Source organism: Pipistrellus kuhlii, unplaced genomic scaffold (assembly GCF_014108245.1).
Source record: "Pipistrellus kuhlii isolate mPipKuh1 unplaced genomic scaffold, mPipKuh1.p scaffold_m20_p_9, whole genome shotgun sequence".
Lineage (NCBI taxonomy): Eukaryota > Metazoa > Chordata > Mammalia > Chiroptera > Vespertilionidae > Pipistrellus > Pipistrellus kuhlii.
In genome coordinates this window covers 60631962-60655692 of record NW_023425595.1, presented here as the reverse complement: position 1 = coordinate 60655692, position 23731 = coordinate 60631962, and the positions used below count along the sequence as shown (strand labels likewise).

Sequence of the window (23731 nt, the reverse complement as noted above, 5' to 3'; positions counted from 1 at the left end):
ATGAAAGGTGTATTACCTCAAAGGAATGAATTAGATTGACAGCGGACTTCTCATCAGCAGCAACAGATCCCAGAAAAAGAAAGTCTTCCAAATGCTGAGGGAATAGCCATCAATGTGGAATTTTATATGCACTTAGATTATTACTTAGTGGAAAAGGAAAGTGTCCACTGGAAAGATGTAGCACTTGTAAGCCTCTGCACACCTGATAACATAGCCTAAAGCATATACATTTTAAAATGCCATTTTATAAGAAATAAATATCCATAGTCATACTTGGGAAAATTTAATCCATTTTTTTTTTCAAACTGATTAAGTACACTAAAATGGATAATAGTAGAAAGACTATAAAACATTAAGTAGTTGGTCTAGCTTGATCTAGCTAATCAGATGCAGCAAGTGTGTTTTTTATTTATGAGAAAGAAACTTTTTTTGGTTAAAAAAAAAAAAAGGAAATTGGCCAAGTTCTAGACATAAAGGATATCTAAATGAACTATTTGACTATAGTATAGTAAAGCTTAGAAATAAATAATAAAAAGATAGCATTCTGCCCCCAGGCTTCTAACCATTTCATTTGAAAACTTAAAGTTCTTAGTAGTGATTAGAAATTATAATTGGAAAAATAAAACAGAGTTAAACAACAATGAAAAAGTATATATAAAAACATCTGGGAAATCTCTCTAATGACTTAGAAAAATATTATGGATTCAAATAGAAGGTAAGATATTTTATCAAAAAATATTTCTCAGACTATATTTGTGTTCTTAGAAACTCTCATCTTCTCTTTCTCTTGAGCATAAGAAATCCTCATGTGCGTTTTTGTCTTGAACACAAAAGTTGAAGACTGGCACGTTGACCTGAAATGCCTTTTAGTACCGGTGAGTTTGGAAAGCTCAGAACTCATCTGATAAGAGGCAAAGAAATCTAGCACAGATCTGGTGCTTAAAAAAAAAAAAAAAAAAATCACTAAAAAGTAATACACTCTGGCTACACTGTAGATAGTAAAATGTATCTCAAGGGTATAAATAAGCAAGAAAGTCCTAATATTTTATATAAATGGGTAGTTGTAGGCTTGAGATAAAAATTTTAGTGATAGTATAATTCAGTGATTCAAAATGCTCATGTAATTTGGAAAATGTACTGTGATTCAGAAAGTTTTGATGCACGCATGTCTTGTGTCAAAATTTTTCTATGAAATATGAGATAAACAGTGCTCTGACAAAATCAGTAGTCTACAGTTTGTGTTTTAATATTTAATAAAATTGTGGACAGATCACAAGAATTCTCGTGTTTTCTGTTCTAAGGCTTGTGGCCAACCAGAAGAATTTTTTTAAAAGATATTAGCTTGTAAGAACATGTAATAAATAAATGCAGTGGGTATTTAGTTTTAAAGCGTGCCTTTAACATTTATGTAAAACATTTTTTTATTCATTCCATAGAAACTTATCTGGCCACTGGGTAAAACTAAGCAGTAAAACTACAGGTTTGCAGTGTGTTAAGTATACTAATAAATATATATTTGCTTACTTTACATATTGAGATAAAACTCATTTTAAAATTTTCTAACTGGCAAAATAGGAGAATCACTTTATATTTGGAGCTGCCTTATACTTGGACATACTTAGTTTATAACCTTAATGTGTGTATTAGAAGAGAAAACAGATTGCAAATTACTTTAGGTAACCTTTCAATTTTAGGAATTAGAAAATGAGCCACAGAGTAAAAACAATTGAGAAAAAAAATGAGGAGGAAAAGGACAAAAATTAATAAAAGAGAAGATTATATAAGAAACAATATCAAAACTGAAAGCTGTCCTTTAGACTGACAAACTAAGCAAACTTCTGGCAAAATTAAACAAAATGGAAGGCAAAAGTGGAATGAAAAGAGGATTATACCTGCAGATGTAGTAGAGCTATTAAAAAAAACACACATGAACTAATACAATGAGTAATTTTCTAGAAATATTAGAGGCCTGGTGCACAAATTTGTGCACCAGTGGGGTCCCTTAGCCTGGCCCATGGGATCAGGCCTAAACCGGCTCTCTGACATACTTCGAGGGGACCCAGATTGTGAGAGGATACAGGCCGGGCCTAGGGACCCCACTGGTACACTATTGGGGTCTGGGAGGTACAGAGGGAGGGTTCTAGGGCATGTCCAGCCCGTCTTACTGTGTCCTGGTTGACTAGACCCTAGCAGCAAGCTAAGCTACTGGTCAAGCACCTGCCCCATGGTGGTCAGTGCACATCACAGCGAGCAGTTGATCGGCCTTTGCGTATCATTAATTAGCATGTTATGTTTTGATTGAACGAATGACCGGACACTAAAGCATATTAAACTTCTATTATATAGGATAGCATCGAGACTGTTATGGAAAAGCAGACTCAGCTATAGGGTAGGGTTGAAGTGTTTTGGCCACTTTATATTTGAGATAAACTTTACATGTGGAGCAAGCCAAGTTAGCCAAGCAAGTTTTGGGGAAATTACAGATTTGGGAGTTTTTAACATATAGATGATGCTAGAATCAGATCCATTTAGAGGCTGTTTTAAGACCTGAAATGGTAGTGGGACGAAGAGGGTATAGAATTATAAGATAGACCTGAAGTACATTTATGTCTGTGAAAGTGAGTGAGTTAGGAAATAAGGAGTTTAATAGATAAAAAATAATTTGGAAGGAACTTCCCTCTCTGTAGGGAGGTTTATTGGCATGTGATTGAGTACAATTTAGGGAAATTACCTTACTTCAATGCTTTACTTTTATTTCAGTTTGGGGAATTTTCAGTTTCATTAATTATAGCATCTTAAAAAGCAACTGGTAATATAATTTTAAAACACAAAACTAATGGCATGTTAATCTAGTTGAAGTAATATAATGAATAAAGTTTCTTGCATAGGTATTACCAATATAAGCTGATTTAAAGAATTATCTGATACACTTCTTACTATAGGTTTTCAAATTGGATTGACAATCTTTTTTTTTTTTTTTATGGACAGTGAATAATGATAAAGAACGTTTGATCTTTTGGTAGACTTGTAGGGTGAAAACCAATTTTGTTAGATGTTTGTAAGAACATTTATCCTAAGACATACTAGCATTATGATTTTCCTGGATTAGGATTCACTTCGGTAGCCATAAGGGTGAAAAGATACAATTTAACTTTGGTTTTATCTACATTTCAGTGAGGGCCACTAACTTGTTGCTGAATAACATCAAATTGCAATTGTGCAGACTATGGTTGTTTTATAAATCTAGTGGGTGAATAACCTCACTCATGAATTTTCTTTATTGGATTTTTAAACTTTCAAAAAGGAAAAGTAATTTTCTTTAAAAAGTTATCATTTACTAGAGGCCCATTGCACTGAAGATTTGTGCAATAGGCCTTCCTTTCCCTGGCTGCCAGCAACGGTTTTTCTCTGGCATCTGGGACCCAGGCCTTCGCTCTGGCTGCCGCCTTCTGTCTTCACTTTGGCTGGGGCTTTCAGTCTTTGTTCCAGCTGGAGCACCACTCCTGTAGCTCCCTCTGGTCTCCTCTCCCCCCCCCCCCCCCCCCCGCCCCCCGCCCTCCTCATAGCAGGCATCCCACCCTGCCCACCTGCATGTGTACTGCCCAGAGGTCTGGAGCGGCTGGGAGGACAGGGCCATTGCCATATTTGTCAGTTTAGTTTGCATGCTCACTCCTGATTGGCTGATGGGCGTTGTGAAGTGATGGCCAATTTGCATATTTCTCTTTTATTAGTATAGATAGTTTATATTAGTCAGAATTTCCTTTGGTCTTTGGCAATACAGATAAAAGGTTGGAAAGTATTTTTTGATTCATTTCTTTAATCTCTGAATCCATCTATCCTCATCTTGATTCTCTATGTCTAGCAGGCAGGGTCTGGGGGTCAATCTGACTCAGAGACAGCATTTGGCCCCATAGCAATCTTTGTTTCCTTGCTGTATGTTGTCTCTAATTAGAGTTTTAGTTGGTGATCAATATGCTTTACATTATGCTATTTGAGTTGCATGCTGTTTAAATCATAACTAAATATTTTTAGAGAATGTGAAATTATAATAGAAAACATTGAAAATTGCAATAATACAAGAGATTACTATGTTACTTTAACATTTTAAAATGTTTTAAGTTTTTAGAATTGTACCCCAGAAACTTAATTTTATTAACCAATAAATTCAATAACATTAAAAATATGTTTGGACTTTAACACATATCATTAAAAAACATATTAAAAATATATCAATTATCTGTGTGTGTTTTTTTAACAGAAGGTGACAATACGATTTATAAAAGTGAAGAATTTTTAAAGAAGGTGACAAAAAGAGAAGGAAAATGCCGAAACCAGTAAGTATATTTTAGTTTTGCCACTAAATAAACAGCACTAAGTTTCTTGTGGTGGTGTGTGTTTTTTTAAATATATTTTTATTAATTTAGAGAAGAAGGGAGAAGGGGAGAGAGAGAAAAACATCAATGATGAGACAAAGTCATGGATCAGCTGCCTCTTGCATGCCCCACACTGGAGCAACCTGGGCGTGTGCTCTGACCAGGAATCCAACCATGACTTCCAAGTTCATAGGCCGACATTCAACCACGGAACCATGCCAGCTGGCACCAAGTTCCTTTTGGAGCAAGGTAAAGCATTGTGTAGAATTGTTGGGAATGAGAAGGCATTGACGTTATTATTAACTGGTTAGATTAATGTAGGTAAAGTGCAGTATTTTATGGGCCAGTAAAGAAGAGGTATGGTTACATTGTAGTTAAGATTAAAACTCATGGGTTCTGGATCAAACTTTCCTAATTCTTATTCAGGCTTTGTTACTTAATTTGAGTGCTTTTGTTAGATTAGTTCAGTCTCTTCATTCTTAATTTCCTTATATAATATATAGAACTAGGGGCTCGGTGCACGAAATTCTCGCAGGGGTGGGGGTGGGGGGGAAGGGTTGTCCCTCAGCCCAGCCTGCACCTTCTCCAATCTGGGACCCCAACTGCTCTTCCCTGCAGACCTGGGTCCCCTCAACTGCCCTTCCCTGCAGGCTCAGTCACCCCCAACTTCCCTTCTCTGCCAGCCTGGTCACCCCTAACTGCCCTCCCCTGCAAGCTTGATCGCCCCCAACTGCCCTCCCCTGATAGCCATCATGTGTCGACCATCTTGTGTGTTGGAGTGACAGTTAATTTGCATATTGTTATTTTATTATATAGTATAGAGGCCTAGTGCACAGATGGGAGCCGGCTGGTTTGCCCTGAAGGATGTCCTGGATCAGGGTAGGGGTTCCCTGAAGGGTGTGGGGCAGCCTGGGTGAGGGGCCTGTGGTGGTTTTCAGGCTGGCCACGCCCTCCTGGTGACCCATGTGGAGGCCCTATTATCTGGGATTTATCTTCTATAATTGAAACTTTCTAACCTTGAGCAGAGACCAAGGCAGGCCAGGGAAGGCCAAAAGTTTGGCTTCCATCATTGAAGGCAAACCAAGCCTCCTGCTCTCTCCAGCTCTGTGGCCACAGCCATTTTTATTGGGAATTATTTGTCTTCTATAATTAAACTTTGTAGCCTTGAGCGGAGACCAAGGCAGGCCAGGGCAGGTGGAAAGCTTGGCTTCCTCCATTGCCAGGGTACCCAAGCCTCCTGCTTTCTCTGGCTGCAGCCATCTTGTTTGGGTTAATTTGTGTACTCTCTCCTAAGTGGCTGGTTGGCATGGCTTGTGGGTATTGCATATTCCTCCTTTATTAGATAGGATAGGAATACTATTGTGAGGATTTAGAAGAAGATTGTACACATTCAGTGGTCAGTAAATAATAGGAGGAATGAGAGGTTCATTATTATTTTTCTCATAATTCTGTTTTGTTTTAAAAAGTCCTCACCTGATATCTTTTTTATTGCTTTCTAGAGAGAATAGAAGGGAGGGAGAGGGGAGAGAGATAGAGAGAGATCAATGTGAGAGGAACACATCAATCAGTTGCCTTCCCAGTGTGCCCCTCCAACCGAGATATGGTTTTTTGTTTTTGTTTTTTTAAAATATATTTTATTGATTTTTTACAGAGAGGAAGGGAGAGAGATAGAGAGCTAGAAACATCGATGAGAGAAACATCAGCTAGCTGCCTCCTGCACACCCCCTACCGGGGATGTGCCCGTAACCAACGTACATGCCCCTGACTGGAATCGAACCTGGGACTTTTCAGTCCACAGACTGATGCTCTACTACTGAGCCAAACCGGTTTCAGCCTGAGATATGTTTATCAGAGTTGAACCCGAGACCCTTCGGTCTGAGGACTGATGCTCTAACCACTGAGCACCAGGCAAGGGCTTAGAATTTTGGTTCTGATACTCATGATACCTGTGCTGATAATAGATAGTCTTAGATGTTTCATGTAAGGTTAAATGTTCTTTAAGAAAATAGGGGTGTGTGTGTTTTCCATAATTTTCTTTTGGCCAATTACCTTTAAAAAAAACTTATTGGTTATAAATATTGGAATTTTCTGGCATAGATATCACTTTAAAGACTTAGCAGGTAACAAAGTGTTCATTTGCTGTTTGAGGGAAAGAAGAATATAAAGAAAGAAGTCATAACCATGAAAAAGGAAGAAGTAAATTTTTTCTATTTTCCGATGATGTGATTATGTATGTAGAAAGTCTTCAGAAAGAATAGCTACTAGAACTAATAACTGAATTTAAGATTGTTGGACATAGGTTATATTATTAAAAATCAGTTGTCTTTGTTATATACTAGCAGTAAAATTTGAAAAGTCATTGACAGCAGCATCAAAGATATAAAATACTTGAAAATAAATTTATATAAACTACAAGATCTCTGTACTGAGAAATTAAAGACTTAAAATGCACAAAAAAGTACATATTGTATAGGTATGTCTGGAAAACATTAAGATGTTTATTATCTTTAAATGCAATGGTAGATTGAATACACTTCCAGTCAGTTAAATCCCAGCAAGCGTCTTTGACTAAAATTGTCTAGGTTGTTGTAAAATGTTTATGGAACTGTGAAACCAAGATTTATATGGAATAGCTAAAGCAAGTTTTCATTTATTATTTTTTATTATTAATTGAATTTATTGATGTGACATTGGCTCTCAAAACCATACAAGTCTCAAATGTATAAACTCAACAACGTATCATCTGCACGTGGCATTGTGTACCCACTAACCCAAGCAAGCAGCAGTGCGATGATAGTCAGGGGGAAAGGGGTAGGAGGTAGGTGGGCAAAGGGGAGGAAAACGGGGACGCACTAGCTAAAGCAATTTAACACTCCTGAATTTTAATACTTATTCACAAGCTATGAAAATAAGAAAGTGTGGTATTGTTGAAGTAGGGTCAGTGAAACAACATATATTATAATGAAAATGTTATGCCTTCAACAAGGGTCTCACACAACTCAATGGGAAAACTAAATTATTTCCAACAAATAGTGTTGGAACTAAAGTTATCCATACAATAAAACATGGACATTAACCTTCATCCCATAATTTACACAAAAAGTTAGCTCTAAGTGTATCATAGACCAAAATTCAAAAGCCCATATTATAAAATTGCCGGAAGACATAAGAAAACTTTTTTGCAACCTTGGAGTAGGCAATTTCTTATAGAACACAATGTTTGAATCATTTTAAAAAATTGGATTTCATTAAAATTAAAAACTTTCGCTCTTTGAAAAACCCTCGATTTTTGTGGACCTGAAGTGATTTAACTGACTGGAACTGCTGGGATTGAACTGACTCAATTTAACAGACTTTGGATTTAACTGACACAATTTCTGGTCCATATGTCCTGTGTGAAAATTAACATTGTGTTAATTTTAAAATGCTTTTAAGCAAGATTTGCTTATAATTAAATTCACAGGTTATTTTTTGTTATTAATAACTTATTTTTAACAAATTTTGGTGAGTAGGCCACATGTTGGAAAAAAACACGGTAGTAATTATGCCAACATCAATAAATATTAATATTTACAACTATAATATACAGATTTAAATCCAAGAGTCACCCCTTATAAACATTGTTGGGAAAATGATGAGCATGTGATCCTACAGCATCTTGGCTGGTAATTGGTTCTATTGTCTCATGGTGTTACTTTCTGCAGCAGTTTTAACATCGGATATTCCCACATGTGCTCAGCCACGCCCCAGCTATAAGCATTTGTTTACTTGCTGTGACTGGAAATGCATGCATTTACTCGATCTATTTAATATCAATTTAAAATTATTCTAATACATAAAGAAAACTTTTCTGTGGAATTAAATTTTTCATACATACTTAATTTTAATTACACAAGTGTATCTTCATAAGTAAAAACAGATGAACTAATTTTTTTTTAATATATGGCATTCAAAAAACTTTATCATATGACAGACTTTTGCCTTTAACAGACACCCCTTTGCTTGAATTAATTAGTCTGTTAAATAGAGGTTTTACTGTACTAAGAAAATGAAAAGGCATGCCAGAATGGGAAAGAATAATCCTTTGTAACAAAAGGCTAATACACAAATCGAATGGTGGAATCGACTGGTCACTATGATTCGCACTGATCACCAGGGGGCAGACGCTTAACACAGGAGCTGCCCCTGGTGGTCAGTGCACTCCCACAGGGGGAGTGCCGCTCAGTAGCTGAGCTCAGGGCTGGCGAGCGCAATGGTGGTGACAGGAGCCTCTCCTGCCTCCGCAACAGCGCTAAGAATGCCTGACTGCCAGCTTAGGACTGCTCCCTACAGGATATCGCTCAAAGGCTCCTAGATTGCGAGAGGACACAGGCTGGGCTGAGGGGCCCTCCCCACCCGAGTGCATGAATTTATGCACTAGGCCTCTAGTTGCAATACAAAGTCCTTTTAGAACTCAATAAGACAGATTTGTTTAAAAAAAAAAGGGGGGGGGGAGGCAAATGCTTCACAAAAGAACATATTAATAATCAACTCATGAAAAGATCCTCAATATCTTTAGTTATCTGGGAAGCACAAAACAACAGTGAGATACTACTTTACACTCATTGAAGGGCTAAGATTGAATACTGATGGAATCAAGTTGTTAGGATGTGGATCTCTTAATATATTTCTCAGAGGAATGTGCAAGAACTCTTTAGTCAATATAATTGAGTGTAAAACATTTATTCCTTAGGGTAAGGATTCAAAATTATATATACAGTTGGATATAAATTATGTGTTGTTATGCATACAGTTTCTGGAAGAAATAATTAAAGATATTAAAATTACTGTAGTTTTTTCTTTGAAACTTTTGAGCTCAGTAGTAATTACCCACCATCTCCCCTCACTCCTCTAGAAATGAAAAAAAGTCTAGTTTTTCAAAACACATGGAGAAATTTAATTTGATCTTTATATTTTATATTGATCTTATTGGCCCAGCTATGTAGACATGTAACCTAGGTCAGGTGACAACTTCTGAAGATCTTTTTTTCGTATTGTAAAATAAAGATGATTTATTAATGTACTTTGATTACTCAGAGAATTACTATAATATTAGGATGAAATGAAAAAGCTTTAAAGTTGCCTTATAGTACTCTATGTTAAAGATATTGATAAGTGGCATTCGTATTGTTCATGTTATGATAACATGTAATAGGTTTATTCTCATTACATTTAAATGAGTAAATATCTTAAAATTTTCTCAGTTTTAATTTTTAAGGTGGTAAATGTTGCTAGATAACCCACATAAACCAGTGTTTTGGGATGCTTTATAATTATTAATAGTATAAAGAGATCACAAGACTAGGAAGTTTGAGAATTTCATAGGTCTACGGCAGTGGTTGGCAAACTCATTAGTCAACAGAGCCAAATATCGACTGTGCAATGATTGAAATATCTTTTGAGAGCCAAATTTTTTTAAACTTAAACTTCTTCTTTGAACCACTTGTTCAAAATAGACTCGCCCAGGCCATGGCATTTTGTGGAAGAGCCACACTCAAGGAGCCAAAGAGCTACATATGGCTTGCGAACGGCAGTGTGCCAACCATGGGTCTAGGGTAGGGGTGTCGAACTCAGTCAGAGAAGGGGCCAAAATCTAAAATCCAGCCTAAGTCGCGGGCCGAATGGTTTACTGAACAGTCATAAACTGTCATTGTGATGGAAACGCAGCGGAGTGCAGTGATGACAGCGCGGTGCGGGCCACATTGCAAGGCCTGGCGGGACGGATTTGGCCCGCGGGCCTTGTGTTTGACACATGTGGTCTAGGGCATTCTTATCGTCTTCATAATTGAAGGTGCATTACAGCTGTGTCTGAGTCAGCAGGAAGGAAGGGAAAACATAGAGGAGCACGCAGACCATTTAATGCCTAGGCCTGGCAGTAGCCATTCTCTCTCCTCACGTTCGGTGGATGAGAGCTTAGTCACATAGCCATACCTAAGAAATATTGAGAAATGTTCTGTAGTTTAGTAGCCACGTGTCCACCTATAATTTTATTATATTTTGCTGGTTAAACAAGCAATCTCTGCCACAGTTAACATGGTTAGTTTAAAGAAGACAAATTATGTGATAAATGTAGTGGGACCAGTTGCTAAAATGGAATATTCATGATTTAAAAAACAAAACAACACCTCTTAAGCCAGTTAGAGAAGAGAAGCTGCAGACAAAGATGTTCTTAAAGGGTTAGCACTGGGAGCATTTATTTCTTTTTTCTCTCTCTCTTTTTAAAAAAATACATTTTATTGATTTTTTTACACAGGAAGAGAGAGGGATGTAGAGTTAGAAACATCGATGAGAAAGAATCATCTATCAGCTGCCTCTTGCACACCCCCTACTGGGGATGTGCCCGCAACCAAAGACATGCCCTTGACGGGAATCGAACCTGGGACCTTTCAGTCCACAGGCTGACGCTCTATCTACTGAGCCAAACCAGTTTCTTTGGCTCTTTTAAAATCAGGATCATGACAAAAGATACATATGATCACTCTTGCTATTCAACACTGAACAGAAACGTATATAGAAAAAGAGATAAAAACTCAAGGAGTGGAAAGGAAGAAACACTGAAGATATTAAGCTTATTCTTTTATTGTATAAAGGGTTGGCAAATTATGGCCATAGGCCAAGTCAAGCCTGTCACATGTTTTTGTATAGTCTGTAAAGCCACGAAGAATGGCTTTACATTTTCAGTGGTTGAAAAAGAAAATCAAAAGAATATTTCAAATGTGAAAATTATATGAAATTCAAATTTCAGTGTCTAAAGTTTTCTTGGTACATAGTATGTTTTATTATCTATTAGAGGCCCAGTGCATGAAAATTGGTGCACTCGAAGGGGTGATCCCTCAGCCCGGCCTGCGCCCTCTTGCAGTGTGGTACCTCTTGGGGGCTGTCCACCTGCTGCCTTAGGCCCTCTCCCTGGGGGGGTCTTTAGTTGGAACACCCTTAGTGCTGCTGCAGAGGCAGGAGAGGCTTCCACCACAGTCACTGCACTTGCAGGCGTCAGCCAGGTTTGTGGCTGAGCTGAGCTCCCCCTGTGGGAGGGCACTGACCACCAGGCAGCAGCTCCTCTGTTGAGCATCTGCTCCTTAGTGGTCAGTATGCGTCATAGCAACCAGTAGTTACACTGTTGCTCTGCAGTTAGGGTCAATTTGCATATCATACTTTTATTATATAGGATAACTGCTTTGTTGCTATAGCAGCATAAGTTGAGTAGATGCACAGACTGTGTAGTCTGCAAAGCCTAAAATATTTACTCTGGTCCTTTACAGAAAAGGTTTTTTGGGCCCTGGTTTATATAAACAAAGATTTACAGGCTCATTATAACAGTTGGCAAGGGAACTCATGAAAGGATTGTTTTAAAAATAAATTGCATTTCTACGGAAACAAAACCAGGAAAAAAAAATTGGAAAGATATTTTTCATGTTCACGATCCTGTATTTGAATTCCTTGTGCTAGATGAGTTTCAGTGTTTGGAATATTTTGGATTTTAGAAAGGTGTGAATATGCTATATTTATCTGTTCATGCCATTATATCATGAAACTTGCATGGAAGTCTTTGTATTACACCCAAAACGTTAATGCTTCTATAGGACAGTGCATGAATATTCATTTGAAGTAGGATGAATTAATTCACCAGTTGGTCACATTACTCCATGTTAAATTTTTGCTAGAAATTAGCTAATAAACTTCAGTTTTCAATGTTTTTAGGATATCAAGAAATTGTGGATCTGTATTTATAACAGCTACAAAGTTATAATGAACTGGGAAAAGATATCTAGCAAATGATTAATATGATTTTTAACACTTTTTTGAAAGATATTAAAGACTTAAATTAATGCATAGAGAGAACCATAGCCATGAATAGGAGAGCCAATTTTTAAAAGATGTAATTTCTCATTCCAAGAGAATTTGTTGTATTAATGAACTTAGTGTAGTTTTAGTTTAAATCATGATAGAGTACTGATTATGACTTGAAATGAAAAGTTTACAATTTCATATGAAGTCAAGAGCAAAAACAAAGTGCCAAGAATAGCTAAGACAGTTCTGAAGATAATGAGGTAAGACTTGCTTTACCAGATAAAAAGAATTATTTAAAGATACAGTAATCAAGACATATGATATTGGCGAAATAGTTAAGGGCACAAAGTCAGATGAATACCTATAGACATTTGATTTGTGAAAGAGTAGTCTTTATTCTTATGAGGATTAAAAAATGAAATTGGACCTCTACTTAAAATCATAAGCAAAAATTATCAAAGACAACTTATGATAAACAAAACTTCAATAGGAGATATATAAAGTGTGTGGTGATTAGTTAATATTTTCATAATTCTAGAGTAGAGAAATAGTTTTTAAATGCACACAAAAACATAGATAAATTCAATATCAAAATTAAGGATGTGTTTACCAAAAAAAAGGGCACTTTATAAAGTAGGCTTACAAACTACTAACTTGGAGAAAAGAAATTTTGTAACAAAGAACTGACAAAGTATCTAGGATACTTAAAGATTTCCTAGATAGGACTAAAAAAAACAACAACCCAATTAGAAAAATAAGCAGTAGCACTGTCTAATTTGGTTACAAATTGGGAATTTCCATGATCCCCTTCCTCATCAGTTTCTATAATTTGTTATAATAGCTCCCGGAATTTAGGGAAACAATACATGGAGAGAACCATAAGTTATTGTTACTGGTTAATATAAAGGATATTGTAAGGGATACAAATGAAAGATACAGATGCAGAGGAAGAAGATAAGAGAGGGTGTGGTCCAGAACAGTCGGACTCAGGAGCTTCTGTACTTGTCGAATTTGGATGCACCCTCTTCTTTGGATATTGATGCACTCACCAACTAGAACTCGCTGAACCCCCCCTTCCTTGAGGATTTTTATGAATGCTCCATTATGTAGGCTTGATTGATTAAATCACGGGCCATTGATGAGCTCAGTTCCCACTGTCTCTTCTCCCTGGAGGTTGAGAAGTGAGTGGCTTTAGTCACATGGTTGGTTCCTCTAATCACATGTATGGTTTCTCTGGCTACCACTCCCCAGCCTGAAGCTATCTAGGAGCCAGCCCTTCTGGAGTCAAGTCATTAGTATAAACTCAGGTTGGATGAAAGAGGCTTATTATGAATTTAAAAAATGCTCCTCACATCTCTCACTCAGGAAATTCCATTGGTTTTAGGAGCTTTGTGAAGAAGAAATATGCATTTCTTATGTCACAACTGGTTTGATTTTATTATGCTTCATTGTTTACATCTTACATGTACTGTTTTATGTGTAACAATGGTTCCTAATAGATATTACATTAAAGAAGAAACGATCTATAAGATGTATTTGATTAGAGAAGGTGGAGGGTCTATATGTGTAGAGATCATGGTTATTAGAATGAGTAAAATATGTAAGAAGAAATAAGCCTGAGTTAGAGTTCTAATAGTGGCATTAAAGTTTAAAAAGATATATTTGTACCACATCATGGTGAATTCTTGGTAAAGATGCTACTCTGGAGTTAAAATTATTTTGTTTAAGGCATCTTACATTTTTGGTAAGATAATGCAACTAGAAAAGGTGTTTACACAAAACAGAGTGTAAAATAGAATCTAAGGAAGGACATTTGATGAATGCTTTTTATAAAGTGAAGAATACATTTTCAGTATAAATAAAACTCAGATTTCTGTGTTTAAAGAAATATGAAATAATGAATGACATTCAAAGAATTTCGAATTATATCTCAGTTTAAATACCTACTCTGCGTTTGATATCCATGTATCGGCCAAATAATTGGAACTCTTTCAATTTCTGTGGAAAAGATACCTCCATTGCTGGGGCTAAATGAGAATATCGGAAGCTCATGGCCTAGATCCTAATGTATTTTCTTAAAAGAAGACTTCATAAGGTCTTTATTTTGCAAGTAGATTTAAGATTTCTTGTGATTAAAATCAAACCTTATTACTTTATCAAAGAAACTATTAGGTGCAATTATGGAATTGCTCTTTATTGCCTGCATATTATACCACTTTATTTTACAAGTCAGATGAAAGTGTTTTCCCCTGCCTAATACTTAATAAGTGTATTCTCTTTGTTCTTTTTTCTTGTTACAGATCAACGTAAGAGTGACCACAATGGACGCTGAGCTGGAATTTGCCATCCAGCCCAATACGACTGGCAAACAACTTTTTGACCAGGTATCACTTAACCACATGAAGGTTGCAACTTTTGACACCATAGTGTGTACTAGTATGCTATTGCACTTCTGTGTTTTTCTGTACCTTTACAAATAAACAACATTGTAGCACTGGAACGTGACACAATACCTATTCGGGTATCTTGAATAGCTGTAGAGATACTCTTCTCATTCCTAGATTTAAGGAGTAGGATTTTAAAAAATTAAGTGTTAGCAGGTATATATTTAATATCTGCTGTGAAAATCATTGTAATGAAGATGAAAAGAAATTCAGACATTTTACAAAGTGGAATGGGTGCACTAGACGGAGGGGATGGCAGTAGCAAAGATGGAGGTTAGTGGCTCATTTGTTAGCCTGGAGTTAGAACATGGATGTCATGTTAAGGAACTTGTATTACGATCTCGTCTTTTTTCTCTCCTGAGTGCACATTTGAGTCTCTTCTGGCATTAAAAAAAAGAAAAGTCAGTACTTGGAAACTGCCTCCAGAGTCCTGATTTAGTTACCTGGTGCCTACTTTAAACCATTAATTTTTGTTTTGGTTTTTAATTTAAGCTCCCTAGGTGATGCTGTATGTAGTGTTCTAAAGTAATCAAATTTTATTGAGGAAAGGAGGAGAATGGGATTGGTATCCAGGGGTCAAGTGATTAAGATGAATCGATAATTGCAAAGAGGAGGAGAGTGATATATTTTTCATGGCCTGAGACTTCTAACTTCTGCATAAACTTTTATGCATGTGCAAGAGCAACAGTCTGTGGTCAGGCTAAAGTGACCTTAGAGCAGCGATTTTTAAAGACATGCAATAGCTGACTATTTAGTCAGGGGCATTGACCTCTTTCTCATTAGGTTGTCAAATAAAAAATGACAGCAGACAACACAACAAGAGCTGTCCAGTGAGAATGAGCCAAAATTACATCTCTTTTGTTCTGGTGGGATACCTCAGTTGGTTAGAGTGCCGTGCCCATACGCCAGGGTTGGGTATATGAAAGAATCAATCAATGAACGCTTAAATAAGTGGAACAGCAAATCAAAGTTTCTCTTTTCCTTCCTCTCTCAAATTAATAAGTAAAATTAAAAAATAATTATACCTATATTTATGTCAGGTTGATTAAAAATATATTTTTCGTGTGTCGCAGAATTTTAATAATTAGTTTATGTGTACCATGATAAAGGTTGGAAATCGCTGCCTGAGAGAATGGGGGTGAGTTTCTTGCATTACAGCAATAAATAACATACCTTGGTTTTACTAAGTGTCATTCTATCACATACGATCCAAAATACAATGAAATACAAATTTAAAATTCTAGGAAAGTTGTTTTTTCCTTGACAAAGTGGTATACTTAATCTCCTGGTTAGGTGACTTAAGATCTTGATAGTCCCAAGAAAATCTTTTTGGAAGATGAAAGGCTTTTTTTGTGTGTGTGAGTGACCAAATTTTTAAAACAAAATTATAAGCAGCTGCATTCACCATACATAATGAACTACCCTGTTTCCCCGAAAATAAGATAGTGTTTTATATTAATTTTTGCTCCCCAAGATGCACTAGGTCTTATTTTCAGGGGATGTCTTATTTTTTCCATTAAGATGATTATGGTACACATTTATTGTTAAATGAAAATAAAGGAAATTTATTATCTGTATATGGTACGGTAGTACAGTACTAGTTGTCAACACAAACCAGACAAATTGTGAATCCTACAGTATCAAGAATGTACTCATTTATTCAATGACAATCATGTCATCATCTTCTGGAACATAATCATAACAAACCAATTCCTGAATTTCCTGGTGAATTTTTTATGACTCCATTTCTTTCAGAATCAGTGGACCTAATCTCTCATGTTTAGCCTAGGGGGTGGGGGGGCTTATTTTCGGGGAGATGCCTTATATTTCACTCAGAAGGAAACCTGTAAGTAGGTCTTATTTTCAGAGGATGTCTTATATTCGGGGAAACATGGTAATATCTTGTGAACTGATATCCACTTTCGTTGATTCTTGTAGGCCCTCTGTTTGTGAATATATAGCCTACCTCTATTTGAATAAAAATGTAAATAGAGTTAGCCTTTATTGGCTCATGGATTTGAAACAAGACTCGGCCACTTTTAGGTTTCACTGGTCAAGGTACCTGATCTCTCTCTACCTCCGTGTTCTCACCTGTTTAATTATAGTACCTACTGTATAGAGTTGTTGCAGAGATAAGATGAAATCTGTGTATGACACAGCATAGTACCTGAAACAATAATTCACTCAATTTGTTATAAACTGTTACTACCTCAATTCGTTGTTGACAAAATTACTCATGCTGAAAGAATAAAATTTTATTGATGAGAAAAATATCTTATTTTGTGATCCACATGGAGATAGTCCATTTTGCTTCCTATGCAGTAAATGGCAATCTGCTAGAAACTGCAAGGGAGAAAATGACCTCAATCAACATTGAGACAATGTATTATTAGCTGGATCATAAAGCAGAGAGGATGCCATACGTTCTGGGATACATCTGCAGTAAGAGGCTTCACCTCAGGTACTAATTCTTCTCAACTAAGCATCAGACTTAAGATGAATGGTGAGGAGGGTTCTGAGGCTGCCTCTAGACTTAGCAGGAATGGAACTCTAATACATAAGCAACAGTTACTATGGTTAATGATGGCAAGGAAAAACACCATGATCTATACTAATTAAAGGGTAATATGCTAATTAGACCAGGCGACTTCTGGAAGACCATCGGCATATCTTTCCTGACAAAACTGGGCCTGGGCAAAGCTGCCTGCCGGCAGTTCCGGGCACCAGTGCTCGCCACTGGCTGCAGCCTGGGAGACGAGAAGCCACCCACCCCACAGTCCGGGGCCGCAACAAGCCTGAGAAGCCGTCCACCCTGTGGTTCTAGGTGCCAGCACCTGTGGCCTGACAAAACCACCTGCCCACTGTCTCCTGCGGCTGCAGCCGGCCCTGGAGAAGCTGGCCCAGGTCCTGGTGCCTGTGGCCAGCCAGAGGGAGGGAAGCCTGGGCCCCGGTGCCTGCATCTGACTGGAGGAAGGAATCCTGGGCCCCAGGTGTGGGGCCAAGGCATAGGTGGTTAGGGGCGATCAAGCCAGCAGGGGAGCAGATAGGGGCAATCAGGCAGGCAGGCAGGTGAGCAGTTAGGAGCCAGCGGTCCCGGATTCTGAGAGGGATGTCCCAGATTGGAGAGGGTGCAGGCCGGGCTGAGGGACACCGTCCGTGCACGAAGTTTGTGCAGCAGGCCACTGGTATTTCATGTTGTAAATGAAGGTTTAGATTAAGGAGTATTGTTACCTGTTATGGGCTCTCTCAACAGATCTTGTAAAATTTTTAAAAAAATATGTTTTTACTTATTTCAGAGAGGAAGGGAGAGGGAGAGATAGATCAGTGATCAGAGAGAATCATCGATCAACTGCCTCTAGCACACCCCCCACTGGCGATTGAGCCCACAACCTGGGCATGTGCCCTGACCAGGAATTGAACCCTGACCTCCTGGTTCATGGATTGACCACTCAATCAGTGAGCCAACATCAGCCAGACTTGACAGTTAATTCTTATAATTGTTGTTCTGTTTCCTGACAAATTCTTGTGATCCAAGAAAGCAAGGATTTAAAAGCAAGCTTTACCTTGGGTATAGTGAGTAATGGGGTGAGCTGGCAGGCAGGTGGGTTCAGGGGCAGGCCTGAAGCAGACCTAGAGTTAGGAGTCCTCTCAAGTAAGGGTACTAGCGACATGAGTCCACCTGTAGCAGTCTCTCTTCTAATGATGTTGGCTGGAGGCCAGCTGTTGTGTTGAGGAGAGCTCTAGTTGAGTGCTTATGGATCTTTCTGTGCTCCCTGCTGACTCTTCCTTCGCTAGCTGCCTCTTCCAGCTTCTGGCTGTCGGATTAAAGTAGTGTGTTCATACCCCAAGTGTCCAACATGATTTGTTACGATGCAAGAAAAATTTTGTATTTCCTCTTTAAAATTATTTTTAAAATATGTGCTTTATAATATTCTAGAGGCGTGGTGCATGAAATTTGTTCACGGGTAGGGTCCCTAGGCTTGGCCAGCTGCCTGCCGGGACCTTCCTTCATTCCATGCCTCCCCCTGGTGGTCAACGCACGTCATAGCAAGTGATTGAACTCCTGGTCTCTTGGTTGAACTCCAGAGGGGACAACTTGCATATTAGCTTTTTATATATAGACTAGAGGCCCGATGCACAAAGATTCGTGCAAGAATGGGCCTTCCTTCCCCTGGCTGCCGGCACCACCTTCGCTCCAGCTGGAGCCTCCTTTCTGCCTTCCCACGCTGCCCAGAGGCTTGGAGCGGCTGGGGTGTTGTGAAGGTACAGTCAATTTGCATCATACTCTTTTATTAGTGTAGATGTGTGGCAGCATGTGTATAGTTTATGAATATGCATGTATTGTAATTATGTGCCCAAGCATTTTTTTTTTTTTTTACTTATACAAGGTAGGGCAAAAGTAGGTTTATAATTCTAAATAGAAAACAAAAAATATAATACAACACAAGAAAAAAACACTGTTTTGTGTACTCACAATTGGGAACCTACTTTTGCCCCACCATGTAAAGGTATGTGACTGAAAGTTTCCGAGAACATTTCCAGAAATAGGCAAAAAGCTGCTGAAAATACAAGGCCGCCTCAAGAACTTCACAGCTGAGCTCTCTTCCTGGTGTTTGTTGTTACAGTGTAAAGTTAGGGTACTGTCCCTGCTGCCTGCTGTGGTAAAGCCCCCTTCTTTAGAATCACATAAAGCCTGGAGGCAAACGCATAGGCCCTACCTGAGTACACTGCTGTCTGTTGCTCCGGACCTGAGTAATGTCCCTGCCTCTGCCGCTCTGAGCCGGAATGTTTGCTGTGGCTCTGTTGGGACAGCCTTTATTTTGCCAGAGATAAATGATCTGGTCTTCTTTGTCCACGTTAAAGTTTTGTTGTTTGGCATTGATTAACTTTTGCATCAGTATGAGTTTTCATGTCCTGTATCATCCAGAAATATGTGTTGTTGTTTTTAATGGTAATCTTCCTTAACACAGATTTTCCTATTTTTAATTTTGTGTATGTCATTTCAGTGAAATTTTTCAAGAGAAGTGAACTAAAGAGTTCAGTTTGCTATCTTGAAACCAAAAGCCTGGCATGTTTTTAGATTTAAAAGTAAAAAACCAAGAATATTTAACACTTAAGAATTAATGTTGATTCTTTCTGTAAAGCTTTTAAAATGTTAACAATCTCTCAGCTCCTCTAGCTCAATTCCCTCATTTTATTTAAAGACAGATTTTTAAAAAATATGCTGTGTTAAGTGTTGGGACAATCCTGACTGTGGGACCTAGCTCCCCATTTTATTCACTCTTAATACTTTTGAGTGCCTATCACAGGCTAATCATTCTTTGAGATGACATGTATATTAAGGTAAGTAAGGGAAATAATCTGTCTTTAATTTTAGACAGTCAAGGAGAATAAATAGATATACTGCTAATTTGGTTAATTATAGTGTGACACAGTAAATGGTCTAGTATAGGTGAAGTACCATGGGAACGTGAAGGGACAAATGATTCATTTTATCTGGATAAAAGGAGAGCTTAATTCACAGAAGGTGTGTCCGTTGAGCTGAGCCTTGAGGAATAAATCATTCAACAGGTAGTAAAAGTACAGAAGAAACATTTTAGGCCCTTGGTCGGCAAACTGCGGCTCACGAGCCACATGCGGCTCTTTGGCCCCTTGAGTGTGGCTCTTCCACAAAATACCACAACCTAGGCGAGTCTGTTTTGAAGAAGTGGCGTTAGAAGAAGTTTAAGTTTAAAAAATTTGGCTCTCAAAAGAAATTTCAGTCGTTGTACTGTTCATATTTGGCTCTGTTGACTAATGAGCTTGCCGACCACTGTTCTAGGCAGAAGAAAAAGCGTGAGCAAAGCCGTAGAGGGGTAAAATTCATGGCATGTTCCAATAATGGTTTCTTGCTCAAAGAATGAGTGGGGGTGAAAGCACCAGCTGGAATACTTGGAGCGTGGCATTTGAATGTTTTCAGTGAATCTTATCATCCAAGTGGTACTATTTTTGCCAGGCCTTCACCAATAGTGTAGTTGTGAGGGTAAATTGAACATAGGGATCCATATGTTTTTTTCAAATCAGTATTTTGGGTTTTTTGGAATATATACCCAGAAGTGGGGTTGCTGGGTCATAAGGCAGTTCCATATTTTTAGTTTTTTGAGGAACCTCATGCTCTTTTCCACAGTGGGGGTACCAGTCTGCATGTGTTATGGGGGTAAATTGAAATAGGAAAATGGGATTACAACAACTCTGTATCTGTTTCCCTAGACTCTTGTTATCTGTTGGGATCATGATGGGAGTGGGCAGGAAAAGGAGGTATAAAAAGTGGATCAAATGAGATTGAAATGACACTATCAAATTTAATATACAAACCTGAATTTAAGTTTTAGGAAATGTTCCTTTAATATGTTAAACTTAGGAAAGAGCTTCTGTATAGCAAAGGAATATACCTGTAATAGCATTGTAGTTTTGTTTTTATTTTGAAGTATAGTTCCATAGTTAAAGTGTGAATGTAGAACTGAAATTGACCTTTTTTTTTTTTAAGGTGGTGAAAACAGTTGGTTTGCGTGAGGTCTGGTTTTTTGGGCTGCAGTATGTGGACAGCAAAGGTTATTCTACATGGCTCAAGCTAAATAAAAAGGTAAAGTATGTATAATGGGACAATTAACTAACAATTAGGCCACTCGGAGGTTAATTATCTTGAATTATCTCTAGATCATTAAAGGTGCCCTGTCTTTTAATTCAATAAGGCACCATCATCTTATCTTAGAAAAAGAAATGTTCACTTTTCCTATTTGAAAATTTAAAACGTAAAAATATTATTAGTGTAACTTAGTACTGACTCTGATTGAGACATCTGTCGCATAAGCTTCTTAAGAGAAGTTTCAGTTTGGTTACTATATAGATAGGATCTGTGAGCTACAGATCATATTTGTGAGCATAGAATAGTCTCACATATTTTTTACAGGTTTCGAATCTAACTTACAGATTTAGAATCTTACTGCTGTTTTACACCCTACTTCTAGAAAGAATTTGATGTGACTAGATTTAGTTATTTTGAACTTAGGACATTTTTTTTATTATACTTGAAATTATTGTTCCAGGTGACACAGCAAGATGTTAAAAAGGAGAATCCTTTACAGTTCAAATTTAGAGCTAAATTCTTTCCTGAAGATGTTTCTGAGGAATTAATTCAAGAAATAACCCAGAGACTCTTCTTCTTGCAAGTTAAAGAAGCTATTTTAAATGACGAGATCTATTGCCCACCTGAAACTGCAGTCCTTCTGGCTTCCTATGCCGTCCAGGCCAAGTATGGAGACTATAACAAAGAGGTTCACAAGCCAGGCTACCTGGCTAATGACAGACTCCTCCCCCAGCGGTAAGTGAAACATGTGCTTATGTTATATTCTCTGAAGAATTACATTTCAGAAGTTTATAAACCGAATTTTTTTTTTCTTTAGGTTTCAAGATGAATCGGAGTATAGTTTTAAAAATCATGACTTAGTAGCTACATAGGTTTATACAGTGCACAACTACTAAACTTTCTGCCTCTTATCTCCTCGTTTCCACAAGATAAGCAATAAATAGAGATTTGAGCTTGGGGGAGGATGCCGCTGTCACTGCTAGGAAAAAACGGAGGCAGATGTGTGTTGAATAAATACCTCTGGGGTAATAAGTAACAGCCCGTGTGTCCTCCATAGAAGAAAAATGAAGTTTCTAACTTAGAAAGGCATTTAAACTTAGTTTTCAGACTAATAGTCTTATATTCTGTTCTTAACTGCAGTATACTGCTGCCTCTATAATTTTAAAAATTATGGCAGGAGACCTAGATTTTTGAATACTGATTCTGCTCTTTGCTAGTTTTGTGATCTTGGATGCAAAAACCCAACATCCCTGAGACTTGATATCTGATTCTGCATAATGGCAATGACAGTTCTGCTCTGCCTATCCTTTATGACGACTGTACATGAACTGTACAGTGTTCAATTTGGCAATGACAGTTCTGCTCTGCCTATCCTTTATGACGACTGTACATGAACTGTACAGTGTTCAATTTTAACTGTGAAGTGTGATACAAGTGTTGGTTGCATTACTTAAGAAATTTAGAAAGTAGAGCATCAGATATTTTAACTATCTCAGTTCTTAGTTGTAGCACACATGTCTCTGATAATAGAATATACCTGGAGATCTTCTAGAACCAGAAAGAAGTTGTTACTGTTCTTAGTTCAAATTCTCAAGTTTTAAAATTTCTATTTAGATTCAAACTGTATCTTTAAACCAAAACTTCAGTTCTGCATCACTTCTCATAGTAAAGCTCTTAGATGTTTCTTTTTCATAGGTACTAAATAAGAAGAGAGACTAAGCTATGTTAATGTCTACTTTCATTAATTTCCTTTGGTTATAGGTATCAATGTTTATTTTCATCTAACAAAGTATTAGTTAATATAAGCTTTATAAGTTATTAAGTGCAGTAACTTTAATATTTTATTATTAAATATTACTATTATATTAATAGTTATCTTTGAAGGTAAAACAATGCATGTTATTTACCAAAAGAATCAGGAATCTGATATATTTATTAATCTGTGTGTTTGTTTGTTTTTTATTACTATTCTAACCCAAAATTCTTTTTCTCAGATTTCTAAAAATAAGTTTTCATTGATTTTATTTTATTTTTTTAGAGGTAAGAAGGGTGAAGGATAGAGAGAGAAACGTACATGAGAGAAACATCTTGTTTGGATGCCTCCTATATGTCACTACTGGAGATTGAGCCCACAACCCCGGGGATATGCCCTGACTGGGCATCAAACCAAAGTCCTCTTGGTTCATGGGTTCAACTACTGAGCTACACTGGCTGGGCTTCTTAGATTTTTTTAAGCACTGAATTAAGAAATTGAGTATTGGCACAGCAGAATTTCATTTCTGATAAGGCTTAGTTTTTATTTTTAGTTGAATTATAATTTAGATATATAATAAAATAGACAGCAGATTAAGTTTTAAGTCAGTACATAAGGCAAATATTCTGTATAATCAAAATTATCCTGAAAAATTTCTTAATTCATCAAAAATAATTTTATCTCAACAAGTATAACATAGTTAGTTGTT

The 23731-nt window shown here is 37.3% G+C and overlaps 1 protein-coding gene across 2 annotated transcripts in view; it reads left to right on the top strand.

Moving 5' to 3' along the window:
• RDX (radixin) overlaps positions 1-23731 on the top strand; it is an 88565-nt gene that overhangs the window by 11406 nt on the left and 53428 nt on the right. For both annotated transcript variants that reach the window (XM_036428298.2, XM_036428297.2), the window contains exons 2-5: positions 4259-4334; positions 14501-14584; positions 21171-21266; positions 21730-22004. In XM_036428298.2, the coding sequence (XP_036284191.1) occupies positions 4323-4334; positions 14501-14584; positions 21171-21266; positions 21730-22004 (467 nt within the window). In that variant the 5' untranslated portion in view covers positions 4259-4322. The remainder of the gene's footprint in view (positions 1-4258; positions 4335-14500; positions 14585-21170; positions 21267-21729; positions 22005-23731) is intronic.